The sequence below is a fragment of the Trachypithecus francoisi genome, unplaced genomic scaffold (genome assembly GCF_009764315.1).
Source record: "Trachypithecus francoisi isolate TF-2019V2 unplaced genomic scaffold, Tfra_2.0 Lachesis_group0, whole genome shotgun sequence".
Lineage (NCBI taxonomy): Eukaryota > Metazoa > Chordata > Mammalia > Primates > Cercopithecidae > Trachypithecus > Trachypithecus francoisi.
The window spans coordinates 145,053,051-145,068,422 of NW_022681453.1; the positions used below are offsets into that span (position 1 = coordinate 145,053,051).

At 36.7% G+C, this 15,372-nt stretch overlaps 1 protein-coding gene across 2 annotated transcripts in view; it reads right to left on the reverse strand.

Moving 5' to 3' along the window:
• Positions 1-4,454, reverse strand: part of CPB1 (carboxypeptidase B1) — a 32,130-nt gene extending 27,676 nt beyond the window's left edge. For both annotated transcript variants that reach the window (XM_033212372.1, XM_033212374.1), the window contains exons 1-2: positions 4,216-4,454; positions 4,033-4,108 (exon numbers count right to left, since the gene is read on the reverse strand). In XM_033212372.1, coding sequence (XP_033068263.1) covers positions 4,033-4,108; positions 4,216-4,286 — 147 coding nt within the window. In that variant the 5' untranslated portion in view covers positions 4,287-4,454. The remainder of the gene's footprint in view (positions 1-4,032; positions 4,109-4,215) is intronic.
• Between the last annotated feature and the right edge of the window lie 10,918 nt (positions 4,455-15,372).

The window sequence follows — 15,372 nt, forward strand, 5'->3', positions numbered from 1 at the left end:
CAGAAACTTACAGACCTAACCTGAGGTTGCTTAAAAATTTCAGTTTGACATGGAGAAAACTAGTTAGCAAATCTGTCAACATAGAACCCTCTGGAGTGCCGCATGTGTGACACAGACCCCCTATACTGGAGTTAGTCTCTGGTACTTCCTAGGAGAAACATGGCTGGAAATCAGGAGCGATGCTATAGTCTCACAGCAGTTACCAATGCACCAAATATGAATACAGGTATTAAAGTCAAAGTAATAACATAAGGTGATAAATATAAATTTCAGAAATTACTAAGACGTTGTGAATGAGATGTATGTCTGAAATATAAACATGGAGTGAAATATAGGATGTAGATGTAGGGAATTAAACTATACATTATGAAGTTAGAAAACTGAAGTTATAAAATTATAAATAGGACAAAGAACCATACAGAACATTTATTGGATGATTAAGAGATATCTTTAAGTGATAGCATTATATTAATTTAATCAGTCGGCTGCCTAACAACTAAAGAATCCTTCCTAAAATATCTCGGAAAACTAGCCAAAAGCAAGATAAAGTAGCATGCCAACCTGAAATTTTTCTGGGAATAAGATTGGCCAATAAAAACATAAATATTGGTGTTGGGGATCTTTGTTTCTTCAGAAATTTGCCTGAATTTGTTTCTTCACAATTGCATTTGACTATAAGTCAAACATCTGATAGACTTTTCATTTATCTTGGTGAGATTTTCCTTTTTTGTTGGAAAAGAAAGCAACTTCTACTCAAGGCCCAATTCCAGACAGCAGGGAGGAACTTACTGGTACAATAGGAATGATAAGAACATTGGAAGACAATAGCCATGTTACTCTAGGTATAGAGAAAAATGCACCTTAAATTTGAGAAACACAGACTTCAAGACAGTCCAGAGAAAAGTGAACAGGTTTTATGGTGAATGCCTTCAATAAAGGAAAAAGTACAACCCTGATTGTGAGGAGATAAAATAAAATCCTTACTATTCAATTATAGATGAGAAAAGACGGGCTGCTGGAGTACAGTGTGGTTACAGATCTGTCCAATATATTCAGCATTTAAAAGGACATGTTCAAAAGCTGAGAGGAAGGACACATGGCCAAGGATGAATACAAAGACTGGATGCCCTTGTAATGATCTTATCAGGAAGGCTGCAGACCAGAATATGCTGTTCCCATAATTGCTAAGGAGAATAAAAATCTCATTTCAATCATGTTGAAAATAAAAGAATAAAGAAGAAATATGTTGGTCCAACTGCTTGGAGCTAAAGCATGATGTCTGCAGCCAGGGGAAAGAAAGAAGCCCTATTTAACTCTTTTTTGGCTTCTGTGTTTTCCAAGAGAGAGTTACACTATCCCTTGTTTATTCGATTACTACTTGGAGATGAAATTACCACAAGGATAAGTAAAGAATTTTTCATGTTATGATTTAAGCAGAAATACCTTCTTTGGAAAGAGAACATTGAGGCCTAAGGTAGATGAGGACATAGGTGATTGATTATACCAGCCATATAAATTGTATTCAAAATTTCAGACCTAATGATAGTAATAGCAGTAAACACATATAGTTCTTACTATTTAAGTTCTAAGTGCTTTACCTATATTAATTCATTTACATCTCACATCAATCCCCTACATAAAATAGTATTATCATCTTCATTTTACAAATGAAGAAGTTGAGACCCAGAGAGGTGTCCAAGTTTGACTAACAAGTAGTAGGGCTAGGAACTGAACCCAGGCAGTCTTAGTCCAGACTCTCTGCTCTTGACCACTATGAAATGCTGAATTTTAGATAATAAAAAAAAATTACTGCAGATGTGATTGCAGAACTTTCTCAGCGATCTTGGAAGAATCAGAGCTTGAAGGGCTTACTGGGGAGTAGAGGGGGCAAGTTTTAGATTTTAGAGACAAGAAAACAGGTGAAGCCCAGAAGCAGGAGCTGCTAGGGCCTGGCATGGATTCTGGCAAAGCTGCAGAGTAACTGGAAGCAGATGGATTGTGAATGCTGAGAAAAGGAAGCTGTGGTCTCTGGGAGTCAGTATGGTTTAAAGCAAGAATAAGTCAGGCCCAATTAACTTCACCTTATTTTTGGATGAGAACACTAACCTGGTAGAATGTTGAATCTTGATCTTAGTAAAGTATTTGATGAAGTCTCTGCATTGATATCTTTCTTTATAAACCAGAAAGCATCAGGCAGAGTTACCCCTAGGTAACACCCCACTAGTTTGGGCAGTTGAGTAAACTTGTGCAAGGAGACTAGGTTAATGAATCACTTCAGTGCTTAACATTATGTCTGGCACATTGGAGATTCATGATAAATATGTACTGAATGAGTGAAACATGAAGAAGGCCTCTAATTCTGTGACTCCTGACCTACTTAATATTTTCTTTTATCTGTGACAAGGATAAAAGTTGAAAAGGCATGATTATCAAACTCGCTGGAGATACAACGTTAGGGGGAAGAATTATTGCCCTGGATGACTGAATTAGTCTCCTAAAAGGTCTCAACATGCTGAAAACAGCTATCAAGATAAATCTTAAAAGTGTAAATCTAAAATGCTACATATAGGTGAAAAAAGTCAATTAGGTAAGCACAGAAGGAGGGATACCCCGTTCGAGGGTGATTCATGTGAGGAAAAAAAATTACCTAATGGTTTTGATTGAACACAGGTTTAATATAAGCTTATAGTGTTCTATGACTGCTCAAGATGCTAAAAAGAATCTTAGGCATCATTAATAAATGTCTGCTTTACAAATGAAGGCAAGCAACGGCCCTGTAGTATGTATTAATCAGAGCACACCTGGAGGCCAATTGTCAATTCTGGTAACTACATTTAAAAAAAGAAATGTAGACAGAAAGAATGAGCTGTATCTAGAGGTGAGCAGAATGATCAAGAGTCTGTAAACCAGTTTTAAGAAAAATGACAGAAAGGCTGAAAAAGATAAATCTTAGAGGTAACATGATATTCGGCTCAGCTAAGCCCAACAGGTCAAAGTTAGAGAAAGAAGTTTTCAGCTTAGAATAAGGAAGCAAACAGTTGGAATGATTTGTAAGGCAAGTGGGCTATTCCAAAAAGTAGTAAACGAACTATTCCCGGAATTACTCAAACAGGTTTTACCAGGGGTAGCAACTGCGGATGCTGTTTCCCAGAAGGAAATTCCGGATTTGAGTGAATCGCCAGAATAGATGAGTTTATATTTCTTTCAATTCTGAACTTCTGAGCCTGTGATTATGACACTATCCACCTTCTTCTTCCTTCCTCTAGGCCTTAAAAGCTACAGAATGACTATACATGTGTGTATGTGTGTGTGTGTGTGTGTATAAGCTAGCAGATTATTTTAGTTTATATATTTATGAAAAAATGGCATTGGCCCAAGTGGAACTGCTGTATTTGTGGTCAGCAATAGCTTCCTGCTACATTATATATACAGTTTAAAACGTCAGTTCTCATCTCGTATATGGTGGATTAAAAAAAAAAATAGCACAGAGATGTCAGTGATTTGAAAGCAAAAGTATGAAAATCACTCATGGCTTTTTACCTTCTTTTTCCCCCTCATGTCATATCATTAGGGGGACCTGAATCAAGGTCATGAAAACCCAAGCTGTTTGATTTGGAATGAAAGAAAATCAAAGAGGACAGATGATACATGGGATGTGGAAATGAATTTGAAGTTGGACAAAAGCCCAGTTTTTCAGTAATATCCAAGTTGATCATTTTTCTCTTTTGCCTTAGAAGGAAAGTGACTGCACATTAGATGTTCTGTGACCTTCGTGACAGTTCCAACTCATCCAGTTGTCACACTGTCAGCTCTTTTAAAAGTTACCATGGATTTATAATACCACAGGGCTTATGGCAATCTAATTTAGGCAGAAAAAGAAGACATTATGGCATTAAATGTTTTCCAAGATTTTATTTCTTGCTACCAAAAGTACTATAGTTAATATTTCATGTTATTTTTTCCCATTGTTGGAATCACAGTGCGATCTACGATTTTAAATTACATGTGAAGCAAATCAAAATTGTTACTTACCTGGGTGGTGCTGGCCAAATTGCGGATTACGTTAATGTGATTTTCATCTTCAACATTAACACGGAACACCTTCTCGCTGAATAGTGAGATAGTAGAAGCACAGAAAATGTAAATTGAGTGATGTGTCCAAATCTTGGGGCTAGCAAGGAAGAAGGACTTGCTCCTTAAAGATGGCTTACTTACCCTTCAAAGTGCTCACCACCATGATGAGCAGATGCCAGGGCCACAGTTGCCAGAACCAAGGGCGCCAACATTCTGTCTGACTAGGCCTAGTGGGTAGGTCTCATCTGCTTTTATAATCCAGTGTTCTTTGCTTTCTTCTCCTGATTGCAAGCAGGTGCTACCATATCTTGATTAATAGTTTTCCTGGCATTGTTGCCTTGGTAGCTGTGTAAAGTCTGAGAGAGTATCTCTCTCAACACCTGTGGAAATAGAGTAAATACTCTCAAATTCAACTTATTTAATTTGGATATCACAACTTGAATAGCCTGGGAGTAAGTTAGATTTAAATCAAATCTATTTTGTATTTTTTTTCCATTTTGAATTGAGAATTACATACAATAAATTCTGCAGATTTTCGTGTAAAGTTTGATGAGTTTTGACAAATGTATAAACTCATGTAATAAACATATCAAACAAGATATAGAACATTTTCATCACCCTAACAAATTCCCTTGTGCACTTTTCCAGTCTATTTCTGTACTCCTCTCAGGCAAATGTTACTCTGATTTCTAGCTTTATACATTAATTTTGCCTGTATTAAACTTAATGTAAATGAGATTATACTATATATATTCCTTTGTTTCTGGCTTCTATCATTGAAGATAATGTTTTTGAGATTTATCAGTATTTTTGTTTGTATTACCATTATTACTGTTAATATTATTTTTGAGACAGAGTCTCATTCTGTCGCCCAGGTGGGAGTGCAGTGGCGTGTGATCTCAGCTTGCTGCAACCTCTACCTCCTGGGTTCAAGTGATTCTTGTGCCTCAGACTCCCGAGTAGCTAGGATTACTGGAATGCACCACCATGCTTGGCTAATTTTTGTATTTTTAGTAGAGACGCAGTTTCCCTTTGTTGTGCAGGCTGGCCTTGAACTCCTGGCATCAAGTGGTCTGCCTGCCTCAGCCTCCCAGAGTGCTGGGATTACAGGCATGAGCCACTGTGCTTGGCTTTGTTGGCATTATTGGTTTATTACTTTTTATTATTAAGTGATATTCCATTATATGGATATGTCATAATTTGTTTAGCTGTTTTACTGTTGAGATATTTGTGTTGTTTCCAATTTTGTGTTATTGTTAATAAGGCTGCAATAAATATTTTTTACAAGTTCTTTACTTGGCATATGTTTTCATTTAAGGAGGGTGAACATGTGAGTGGAATTGTTAAGCAATAGTGTAAATCTAGGTTTAACGCAATAAGATTCTGCTAAACATTTTTTCCATCATGGTTTGTACCATTTTAAGCTTCCATCAGTATCTAGTGGCTTTGTGTTCTCTCCAACACCTGGTTATTTTTAGTATTTAATTTTGGTATTTCTAATGAGTATAAAGTGGTATTTAATTTCTAATTTTAACTTGTATTTCCCTGATGATTGGTAGTGGTGAACATCTTTTCATGTGTTTATTGATCATTTGCAAATCTTCTTTTGTGAAGCATCTATTGAAGTCTTTTGCCTTTCTAAAGAAATTGGTTGTGTTTTAATTCTTGTGTTGTAGCTGTTCTTTATATAGTATGGATACAAGTCCTGTGTTAGAAATATGTGTTCCAAATATTTTTCCCGGTATGTGGCTTGCATTTTTATTTTCTCAATGTTATCTTTCGATGAACAGATGTTTTTAATCTTGATAAAGTTTATTTACCAACATTTTTATTTTATAATTAATGCCTTTACATTTTTTCAAAGGAATTTTTGCCTATCTCAAGGTTGCAAACACATTCACCTATTTTTTCTTATAAGAGATTTGTAGTTTGGGGTCTTTATGTAAGATATGAGTCTTTAGTGTAAGATATGAATCATTCATTTTTAAAATATGGGATATTCAGTAGATCCACTATTATTTGTTGAAAAGGTTTTTTTCACATGTTCTAGCACTTTCTCTATGGATCTCAATGTATGGCAATGGCTCTTTAACCTTTATAAAAACTTGTTTATCATGAGAAGCAAGGAGACAAACCAAAATTAGGGACATTCTCCACAAAAACTGACTTTTACCCTCTAGAAATGTCAATATTATGAAAGATAAAGGCTGAGGTACTAGTCCAGATTAAAGAAGACTAAAGAGACATCCTAGATTGGATCCTAAGTTATACACACACACAAAATGCACTAAACACCACGTTAGCCCTGGGAGGCATTAAGGTGAGCCCCAATTCACTGACCAGGGTTGTTATGGATGGTAGAATTACCCTAGACTTCCTCCTTGCAGGCCATGGTAGGGTTTGTGCAATAGTTAATATTGTTAACAATAGTTAACCATCAATGTCTGCCTTAGAAAGACAGGCAGCTGTTTCCTTAAGTTTCAGTATTGACTGTTCCATTTCACCTGAGGCAATAATCTGCGTACAACAATTTTTTTTTAAAGTTAAAGAGCCATTACCATACTTTGAGATCCATAGAGAAAGTGCTAGAACAAGTGAGAGTTGGTCAGGCACTAGACGACTGCATGCCTTACTGGGGAAAAATAACCAAACATAGGCAAAGGAGATCCTCAGAAGCCAAGAGACAAAATGTCATCATATGCATTCCTTGTGCAAATTTGCCAGGAGGAGCACCCAGATGCTTCAGCCAATTTCTCAGAGTTTTCTAAGAAGTACTCAGAGAAATGGAAGACCCTCTCTACTAAAGAGAAAGGAAAATTTGAATACATGGCAACGGCAGACAGAGCCTTTGTGAAAAGGAAATGAAAACCTATATCCCTCCTAAAAGGGGGTAAAAAAGTTCAAGGATCCTAATGCACCCAAGAGGCCACCTTCAGCCTTTTTCCTGTTCTGTTCTGAGTATTGCCCCCAAATCAAAGCAGAACATCTCGGCCTATCCATCAGCAATGTTGTAAAGAAACTGGGAGAGATAGGAAATAACACTGCTGCAGATGACAAGCAGCCTTACAAAAAAAAAAAAAAAAAAAAAAAAGGCTCTGAAGCTGAAAGAATAATATGAAAAGGATGTTGTTGCACACTGAGCTAAGGAAAGCCTGATGTAGCAAAAAAGGGAGTCATTAAGTCTGAAAAAAGCAAGAAAAAGAAGGAGGAAGAAGATGAGGAAGATGAAAAGGATGAGGAGGAGAAAGATGAAAAAATGAAGGTGAAGAAGATAATGATAAATAAGTTGGCTCTAGTACAACTTGTTCCCCTTGTCTATAAAGCATTTAAATCCCCTGTAAACCCTCACTCCTTTGAAAGAAAAAAATGAAAGGTAAGGCTGCCTAAGATATGTTTTTAAACTATTTATACTATCTTTTTCTGTATGGTTAACACACTACTAAATATATCTTCTGATTATTCTGTCCTGCTGGCATTTTCAATAGACACTAACATTGCCTGCTACAGTACTGGGGTTGTAAATGGGCGTGGAAATTTAAAGTAGGTTCTTGTCATTGCACAGTTCAAATTAGTTATATATGAGGATGGTAGTGTTTTCATCTTCAGTTGTCTCTGATGCAGTTTATATAAAATAATCATTGTTCAGTTATCTGAATACCGTGCTGTAATTGCAAAAAAAAAAAAAAAAAAAAGTCACAGCTGTTTTGTTGATGTTCTCAATGCTTCGATGGAAGTGTTTTTATTAAATAAATTAAAGCCCAATTACATAACCTTCTGGATATAAAGGATATAAATGGTCTATATATTGATACTCTATCAACACAACTGATTAAAAAGTTGAAAATTTAGGCAATTCATTGACTTTGACAAGTCTGCTTCTTTTGTGTGTGTTAATTATTTCCTTTTCTGCATAGTCTCATAGTGTTTTGCTTTTATTTCTTCATATTGTTTCTTATTTCTGTAGTCTAGTTGAATATTTGTGAAATCTTCTTTCCCTGAGATTATAAGCTCCTCGAAATATCAAACTGTCTCATTCATTTTAATTTGTTCTTTAGCAAGTGCAAGGTACTTTGTTGAGTGGAAGGATATAGAAATAATGACAATCTGACATTTTCACAAGAAAACCAGATTATTTTGACATTGTTCAATAATTACATTATAGGGAGAGTAATATTAAGACAAATATTGCTTTCCTAGGAAAGTCAAATTTTATTCTTCCCTTGGGTTAATAGCAAACATACCTTCCAGAATTCCCTTTTGGTTATGAAAATTTACATCAAATAAAAATTATAAACTTAATCTGAAGTCATGAAATCATCTTATTCTGACCCATGTATGTATTCTTAGAATTGACAATTTCCTTTTAGCTTCTTAGAATCTTCTCTATTTTCAGAATTAATGATCGAGTGGTGTACACATAAAATGTTTTTTCCCAAGATCAGCTAACTGGGTGCATTCAGGGCGGTATGGTCATAGACACATGGGATGTCTTTTTTACACTATGCTTTGGGTACCACAAAAATGATACATCACAATATTTGCTTATTCATGGATTTGTTCTAAATTATTGTAACTTAATCTGCTTCGTACACCACATTTTAGTCTGTTGCTGATTCTTCCAGATTATAACCTCATTGCTCACTGTTCTGTTTTATGTATTTTCCTCCCCACTGACCTTGCCTTTTGGATTTGGCTTTTGTTAATGTCTTTCTAGCTTCAGCTTTTGCAATCCATCAACCCCAATTTGGGTTCTTTCTTCACTTCACTTCCCTAAGTTCCCCTTGTTTGCAACCAAAACTAAAAGTAAACTAGCTAAACGGGAGAACTTGTTATTTATATAACTAAAAAGTTTAGCAATAGTGCTGACATCACAGGTTTAGTTGATGATATTGAAACTGCCTTTGCAAAAATTATAACAGCAAGAAAATTATGACTGAAAAAAAACTGACCTAACAAACTCCATTTTGCATCTAACCTCCAGGCTGTTCTCGTTTATTCCTGATTCCTCAGTGTAGGCTTGAACTAACTTTGTGAGGATTATAGTTTATAGTTGAAATTTGAAACAAATATGACAATATCTCTTTCCCAAAATAAACCCCCTCCTTGCCTGGGGACCAGACTGCCTTTGTAGGCCTAACAAATTAGTCGCAAGATTAGAAATTATGGCTTAGGAACCTTACAGCTAGAGGCCACAAGACTCTAAACCTCTTCAATTGCTACTAGGGATAATATGACTGTTGTAAAACCTAAGATTGTTGCTTAAGATATTTTTCAGACCCTGTGCTCAATGGTCAGCTAGTACCACCCAGATCAATAAACTGGCTCATCTGATCCTGTGGCCCTCTCCAGGAACGGACTCAGCATTAGAAAATGGTTTTGACTCCCTATGACTTCGTCTCTGACCCAACCAATCAGCACTCCCTGCTTCCTGACGCCCTTCCCAACAAATTATTCCTTAAAAAAAAAAACTAGTCTCCAAATTTCCAGGGAGATTGATTTGACTAATAGTAAAACTCTGGTCTCCCGTTCAGCCAGGTCTGGGTGAGTTAAATTCTTTCTCTATTGCAATTCTTCTGTCTTGATAAATTGACTCTATCTGGGCAGTAAGCAAAATGAACCCACTGGGCAGTTACAATATTTGTTAAGCCTAGGCCTCTATTTTTTGGTCACCTGTGTCATGTAGTTACAGGATGGCCACTAATAAGTACAGTTTTGCATCCTAGTGGATTGGTAATCCTATTGAAAAGATAATTTCCTTTTTCCCCAAATTCTTTTTTTTTCTGAGATGGAGTCTCGCTCTGTCGCCCAGGCTGGAATGCAGTGCCACAATCTTGGCTCACTGTAAGCTCCACCTCCCGGGTTCACACGGTTCTCCTGCCTCAGCCTCCCGAGTAGCTGGGACTACAGGCACCTGCCACCACGCCTGGCTACTTTTTCTGTGTGTGTGTGTGTGTATGTATTTTTAGTAGGAGACAGCATTTCACCGTGTTAGCCAGGATGGTCTCAATCTACTGACCTCGTGATCTGCCCGCCTCGGCCTCCCAAAGTGCTGGGATTACAGGCATGAGCCAACGCGTGCGGCTTTCCCCACCAAATTCTAAACCAAATATTTAGATTGAATCTCAGTGGACCAACTTGGACATGTGTGTCTATCTGGAACCAATTCTTGTGGTCAGGATGGTGGGATGTGCTGGCTTGCCAGGCCAGGGTAGTGGGATCATCCCTAGGACTCTGGCATAAACCTCACGCAAAATACTTAATGCAGCTACTACTGCTGCTGCTGTTGCCACCCTTTGCAGAAGAGATCTTGAGTAATCCTCACTTCTGTTTGTCACCAGCTTCCAAGTCAAAGTGAAAGTCGTAGGTCAGTGCCCTTGCTACTAGGAGGCTGGGAAAACGAGGGTCTGACTTTAACTTTAATGGTAAGGGGTGTCTCTGCCTCCTATGACTCCTTAGCTAGAGCATTCCCCAGTCTTAGGGAGTGGGGTTCAGATCTGGAGAGCTAAAAAGAGTGACGAATATCCACTAAAGGAGGACATAATTATTTGTGGATGGCTTGTGATGTGCTGTACTTGGAACTGTAAACACACTGGAAAGTTTATCTCAATCCATGCACTGTGATTCCAAGGGAGGGCAATTAAGATTTTCAGTTAGTAATTAAAAAAAAAAATTTTGTTAGGTATGAGGGAAATCAAAATATCTTTCCCCCAAATACACTTCTTTGACATATTTTGAGTTGTCTGTTCAGAAGGCCTGCAAACAGAAGTAACCCTGCAAGGTCTTTCATGGGGGAGGTTTACATCTGTGGAGAATCCACATTGATGCAGCCAGTTTTTCTCTGAGGCCTTCCTTCTCTCATCTGTCCAGATCTAGGGAAGATTAATTGAAGAGTCTGACCCCTTTAAAGGTCTGAAAGAAACATTTACTATTTCTTCCCTCTGAGGGCTGCTACCTGTGAGGTTTCATCTGCATAACAAGGCCACTTTTGCTAGCCTTGCCTCTTCTTCCCCTCCCATAACCTGTTTTGTCATAGTCCAAGCCCTCATTCTTTCTGTATCCTCAAGGTGCACTTGACCTTCTGAACCCCACTGGAAGGTGGAGAGTAATCAGTCTGTAGTTCTTTCCTGTGTGCACATTAATAGATTTGTTTTTCTTTTCTCCAGGTTATCTGCATTTTGTGAGTTGATTTTTCAGCAAAACTTCGGAATGCGAAGGGGAAGTGTTTCCTTGGCCTCTACAGGCACGCAATATTTTTTCCATAGATTTTGAAATTTCTCTTTCTGTCTCATGTACATGTTTTAAATTTCTTTTTTACTTAAAGCTTTGGTGATTAATAAGGCAAGCGGCACCTTTGTGTCTATCTGTGTTTCATGTAACAGCGTGAGATTTTGGAGACTCTCTAAACTGTCCATGGTGTGATAATTTATCCTATGTGATGTCTCAATTTCTGGAAAAGGATTTCCCCAAGCATTCCATAATATTAAGTAGAAAAAGGTTCTGAGGTCAAATACATTTGCTTTAAAGTAAAACAAACAAACTCCTTTAGTGTAAGGTTTCTTGGAGTCTTTAATATGCATTACAAATCATTAAAAAGGGGCTATGCCATACAGCTACTTCCCAAGCATGTCTCACAGTAGAGGGTTTGGATAACAAAGTCCAGCTAAAATTAGAAGACTTATGAGCACTCCTATGATTTCAGTGCATTTGACTGTGGAATATTTTCTTCAAAATCATCAATTCAGACTAGTTATTTTGAGAATACATTTTGGGACGCTTTAGACAGAGTACATAATTACAATTACGTAAACTTAAAGATCTAGCCCTGTGGATTCGTGGTCTGTTTTGTTCAAAACCAAAGAATTTATTGTGATTTCAATGGTAAGGTTCTTGAGCTAAGTGTTGTGGGCTATTCAGAGATAAAAAAGGCTTAGTTGTGTTCTTTAATACCTGCAGTGCCAGGCAGGCAAACAGGCAAAAAAACTAAAGTAGTTCTCTTGGCTCTTCTTTTTCTTTGTTTTAGGGTGTGAGTTTAACAACTGGGCCAAATGATGATTCTGGAAAAACCATTCTCTCAACCTGAGTGCTACTTAGAACGGATGAGTAAGGAGTAAACAGAAGGCTGTCTTCTTCTCTGTTAAAATGACCAGATGATACCAGGGAAGAGAGAGAAATCAGAGAATGAGTACTTCCTGTTAAGTCAGAGGAAGTTCCAATTACTTGGAGAAGCTCAAGTACTTTGTACATGTATTTGTGTCTGTTAGATATTGAGTATGCTAAATCAAGTTAAGCCTAAAGCTGACTACTTAACATATTTTAAGTTTGGCCTATAGGTTTCCCTGTACATACTAAAGTACAAACTATGTAGAGGTGTATACAGACTGTAGCCTACACTTGTGCCAGTAACTGAGTTTTGGCCAATCAAAGGGGGCTAACTGCTCAAATCATGTTCAAATAAGGTTAATGCTGAGCTGTAACCAGTCTGGCTGTTTCTGTACCTCACCTCCATTTTCTGTATGCCACTTTTCTTTTTCTGTCCATAAATCTACCATGTGACTGTGCCAGAGTCTCTGAGCCTACTCTGGCTCAGGAGACTGCCCAATTTACGAATTGTTCTGTACTCAGTTAAACTCTGTTGCATTTAATTTGTCTGTAAACAACTAGGAACATTTTTATCTGAAAATTATTCCTTCAGAAATCCTGCATCATTTGCAAATTAAAATCACAATAAGATACCATCTAACACAAGTCTGAATGACTATTGTTAAAAAGTCAAGAAATAACAGATATTTGTGATGTAGAGAAAAAGTGATGCTTATACACTGTTGGTGGAAACGCAAACTAATTCAGCCCTTGTGGAAAGCAGTTTGGAGATTTCCTGAAGAACTAAAAATAGAACTACTATTTGACCCAGCAATCCCATTACTGGGGATATACCCAAAGGAAAATAAATCAGTCTAACAAAAGACACCTGCATTTGTATGCGTGTTGCAGCACTGTTCAGAATAGCAAAATCATGAGCTCAACCCATGTGTCCATCGGTGGATTGGATAAAGAAAATGCTGTATATACATACCACACAATACTACACAGCCATAAAAAAGAAATGAAATTATGTCTTTTGCAGCAAACTTCATTGCAACTGGAGGTCATTATTCTAAGCAAATTAATGCAGGAACAGAAAACCAAATACTGCATGTTCTCACTTATAAGTGGGAGCTAAACACTGGGTACACATGGACACAAATATGGGAACAATAAACACTGGGGACTCCAAAAAGGGAAAGGTAGAGGGGGTCAAAGGTTGAAAGGTTACCTATTGGGTACTATGTTCGCTACTTGAGTGACAAGATCATCAGAAGCTCAAACCTCAGCATCATGCACTACACCTGTGTAACAAACCTGCACATGTACACCCTGAATCTAAAACTGAAAAAAGAAATCCTGCATTATTATCATTATCATTGATGAAGTTCAGAAAATGCTATTCCAAAATATGACTGTAGAAGAACCGAATATGCCACCACAAAATATGCCTCTTTAGCCTAAGGATTATTTTGAGTTGATTATTATGGGAAACAAGAGACATAGGAGGAACTCTAAAACTAGAGTAGAAGTTATCATTTGTAAAAAAAGTTACATCTTTTAAAAAATTTTCTTTTGTATGGTATCTCCACTTTGTGCCAGGAAGAGAAGGATGACTCTAAATCACTAGAAAGTATTATTAATAGAGAAGTATTGATTGAAACCTGCATAGTAAACCTCTCTCTGTTTCAGTGGATGATGGTATTTAGTCTACCTTCTTAGATGTATATTCTTGATATTTACTCATTTTGCTTTGGGTAGCTCCCATGTATACATGATGTATACATGCTAATGAATTTCTGCTTGTTTTTCTCTTGTTAATCTATCGTTTGTTCTAGGGATCCATCCCAATTGAAAGAGGAAAAATTATTTTTCCTCTCATATTATTATTGTCATTATTTCCTCCTCCTCCTTCATCATCATCATATTCTATCATCAATTCCTAGACCAATTACTATGAAAATAGAACCTTGTTGCTTCAATTCTGATGTTAAAAAGGCAATAGGATTTTGTATTATAGAAGAAGCAAGCTCCTAAATGGGGAGTTATTTCAGAAAAGAGTTAACTTCTGTTTGTTTGCATCCAATCAAAACAACTGATTGCTTCAGGTGATTCAGTAAAAATTCTCCTTTTATATACCTTTCTTAACTGAACTGTCCAGTTGTTTGTGAGGCAGACAGAATTACCCTGTAACTTGATGGATATAACTGATTGGTGACCTAATCTGCTGGTATTGCCCCAAGGAGGGCAAAAACAACCTGAAAATGTTGTACAGGTGCACCCATGGCCTGTTAGTTTTGTATAATTACACTTAATATTTGAATAAACTGTCTTTTTATGGATGTGAAAAGAGATGCTAGTAAACATTTTCTTGGCTGGGTTTACTCTTTGGCATCTACTAATGTTGGTGTATGGTTCTATTTTTATTTCCAAACATGATCATCATCATTAATGGGCATAGTCTGCATATCTCTGGTGGGACTGTTGTTTGTTACTGAATTGCAGACCAGTATTTTGAAAGCTGGGAGACAAACACAAATGCTTCATTCCATAAATCTTACCACCTGAGTCATCAATTTGAGGTTCCTTATTGAAATAAGGAAAACATATTTAATCATGCAAATATTTGGAAACTCCAAGCGTATCTCTATTTGGAATTTGGGAGATAATTAAAATGGACAAGTTATGATTGATTAGTACAAGAAAAATGGACTAGTTAAAAGGTAGTTGGTTCTCTTTCTATTCTTATATCAACACTCCATCAACAGGAATTAAGAAAACAGCATAACTAGGCTCCAGCTCCTCGCTAAGGGCAATTAATCAGGACAGAAGAGTGGGGAGATAAACTGGAATACTGCCAAATAAATCAACCTATTTTTGTTCCTACATTTATCTTTGTTAATTCTCATAGGCCGTCTTAAGATTCTGATCTTTGATTCATGTAATAGGTAATAAATTTTAGAAAAAAATTCCTAGGTATTTTGAATTATTAAATAAATTACATGTTATATTTTCAAATTAATATCTTTCTTGGAAACGTATAAGAAGAGGTACATTTCTACTTTTAATTCAAATATGAGAAATATTTGTTTTATTCCAGTTTATAAGGTAAGGGGAAACTATTTTTATTCTTAAAATGCTGTAACAGAACATTAAAACTCCTTAAAACCTTTTGAGGAAAGGGCAGGGTTTTAATAAATAAATGTTAATAATATA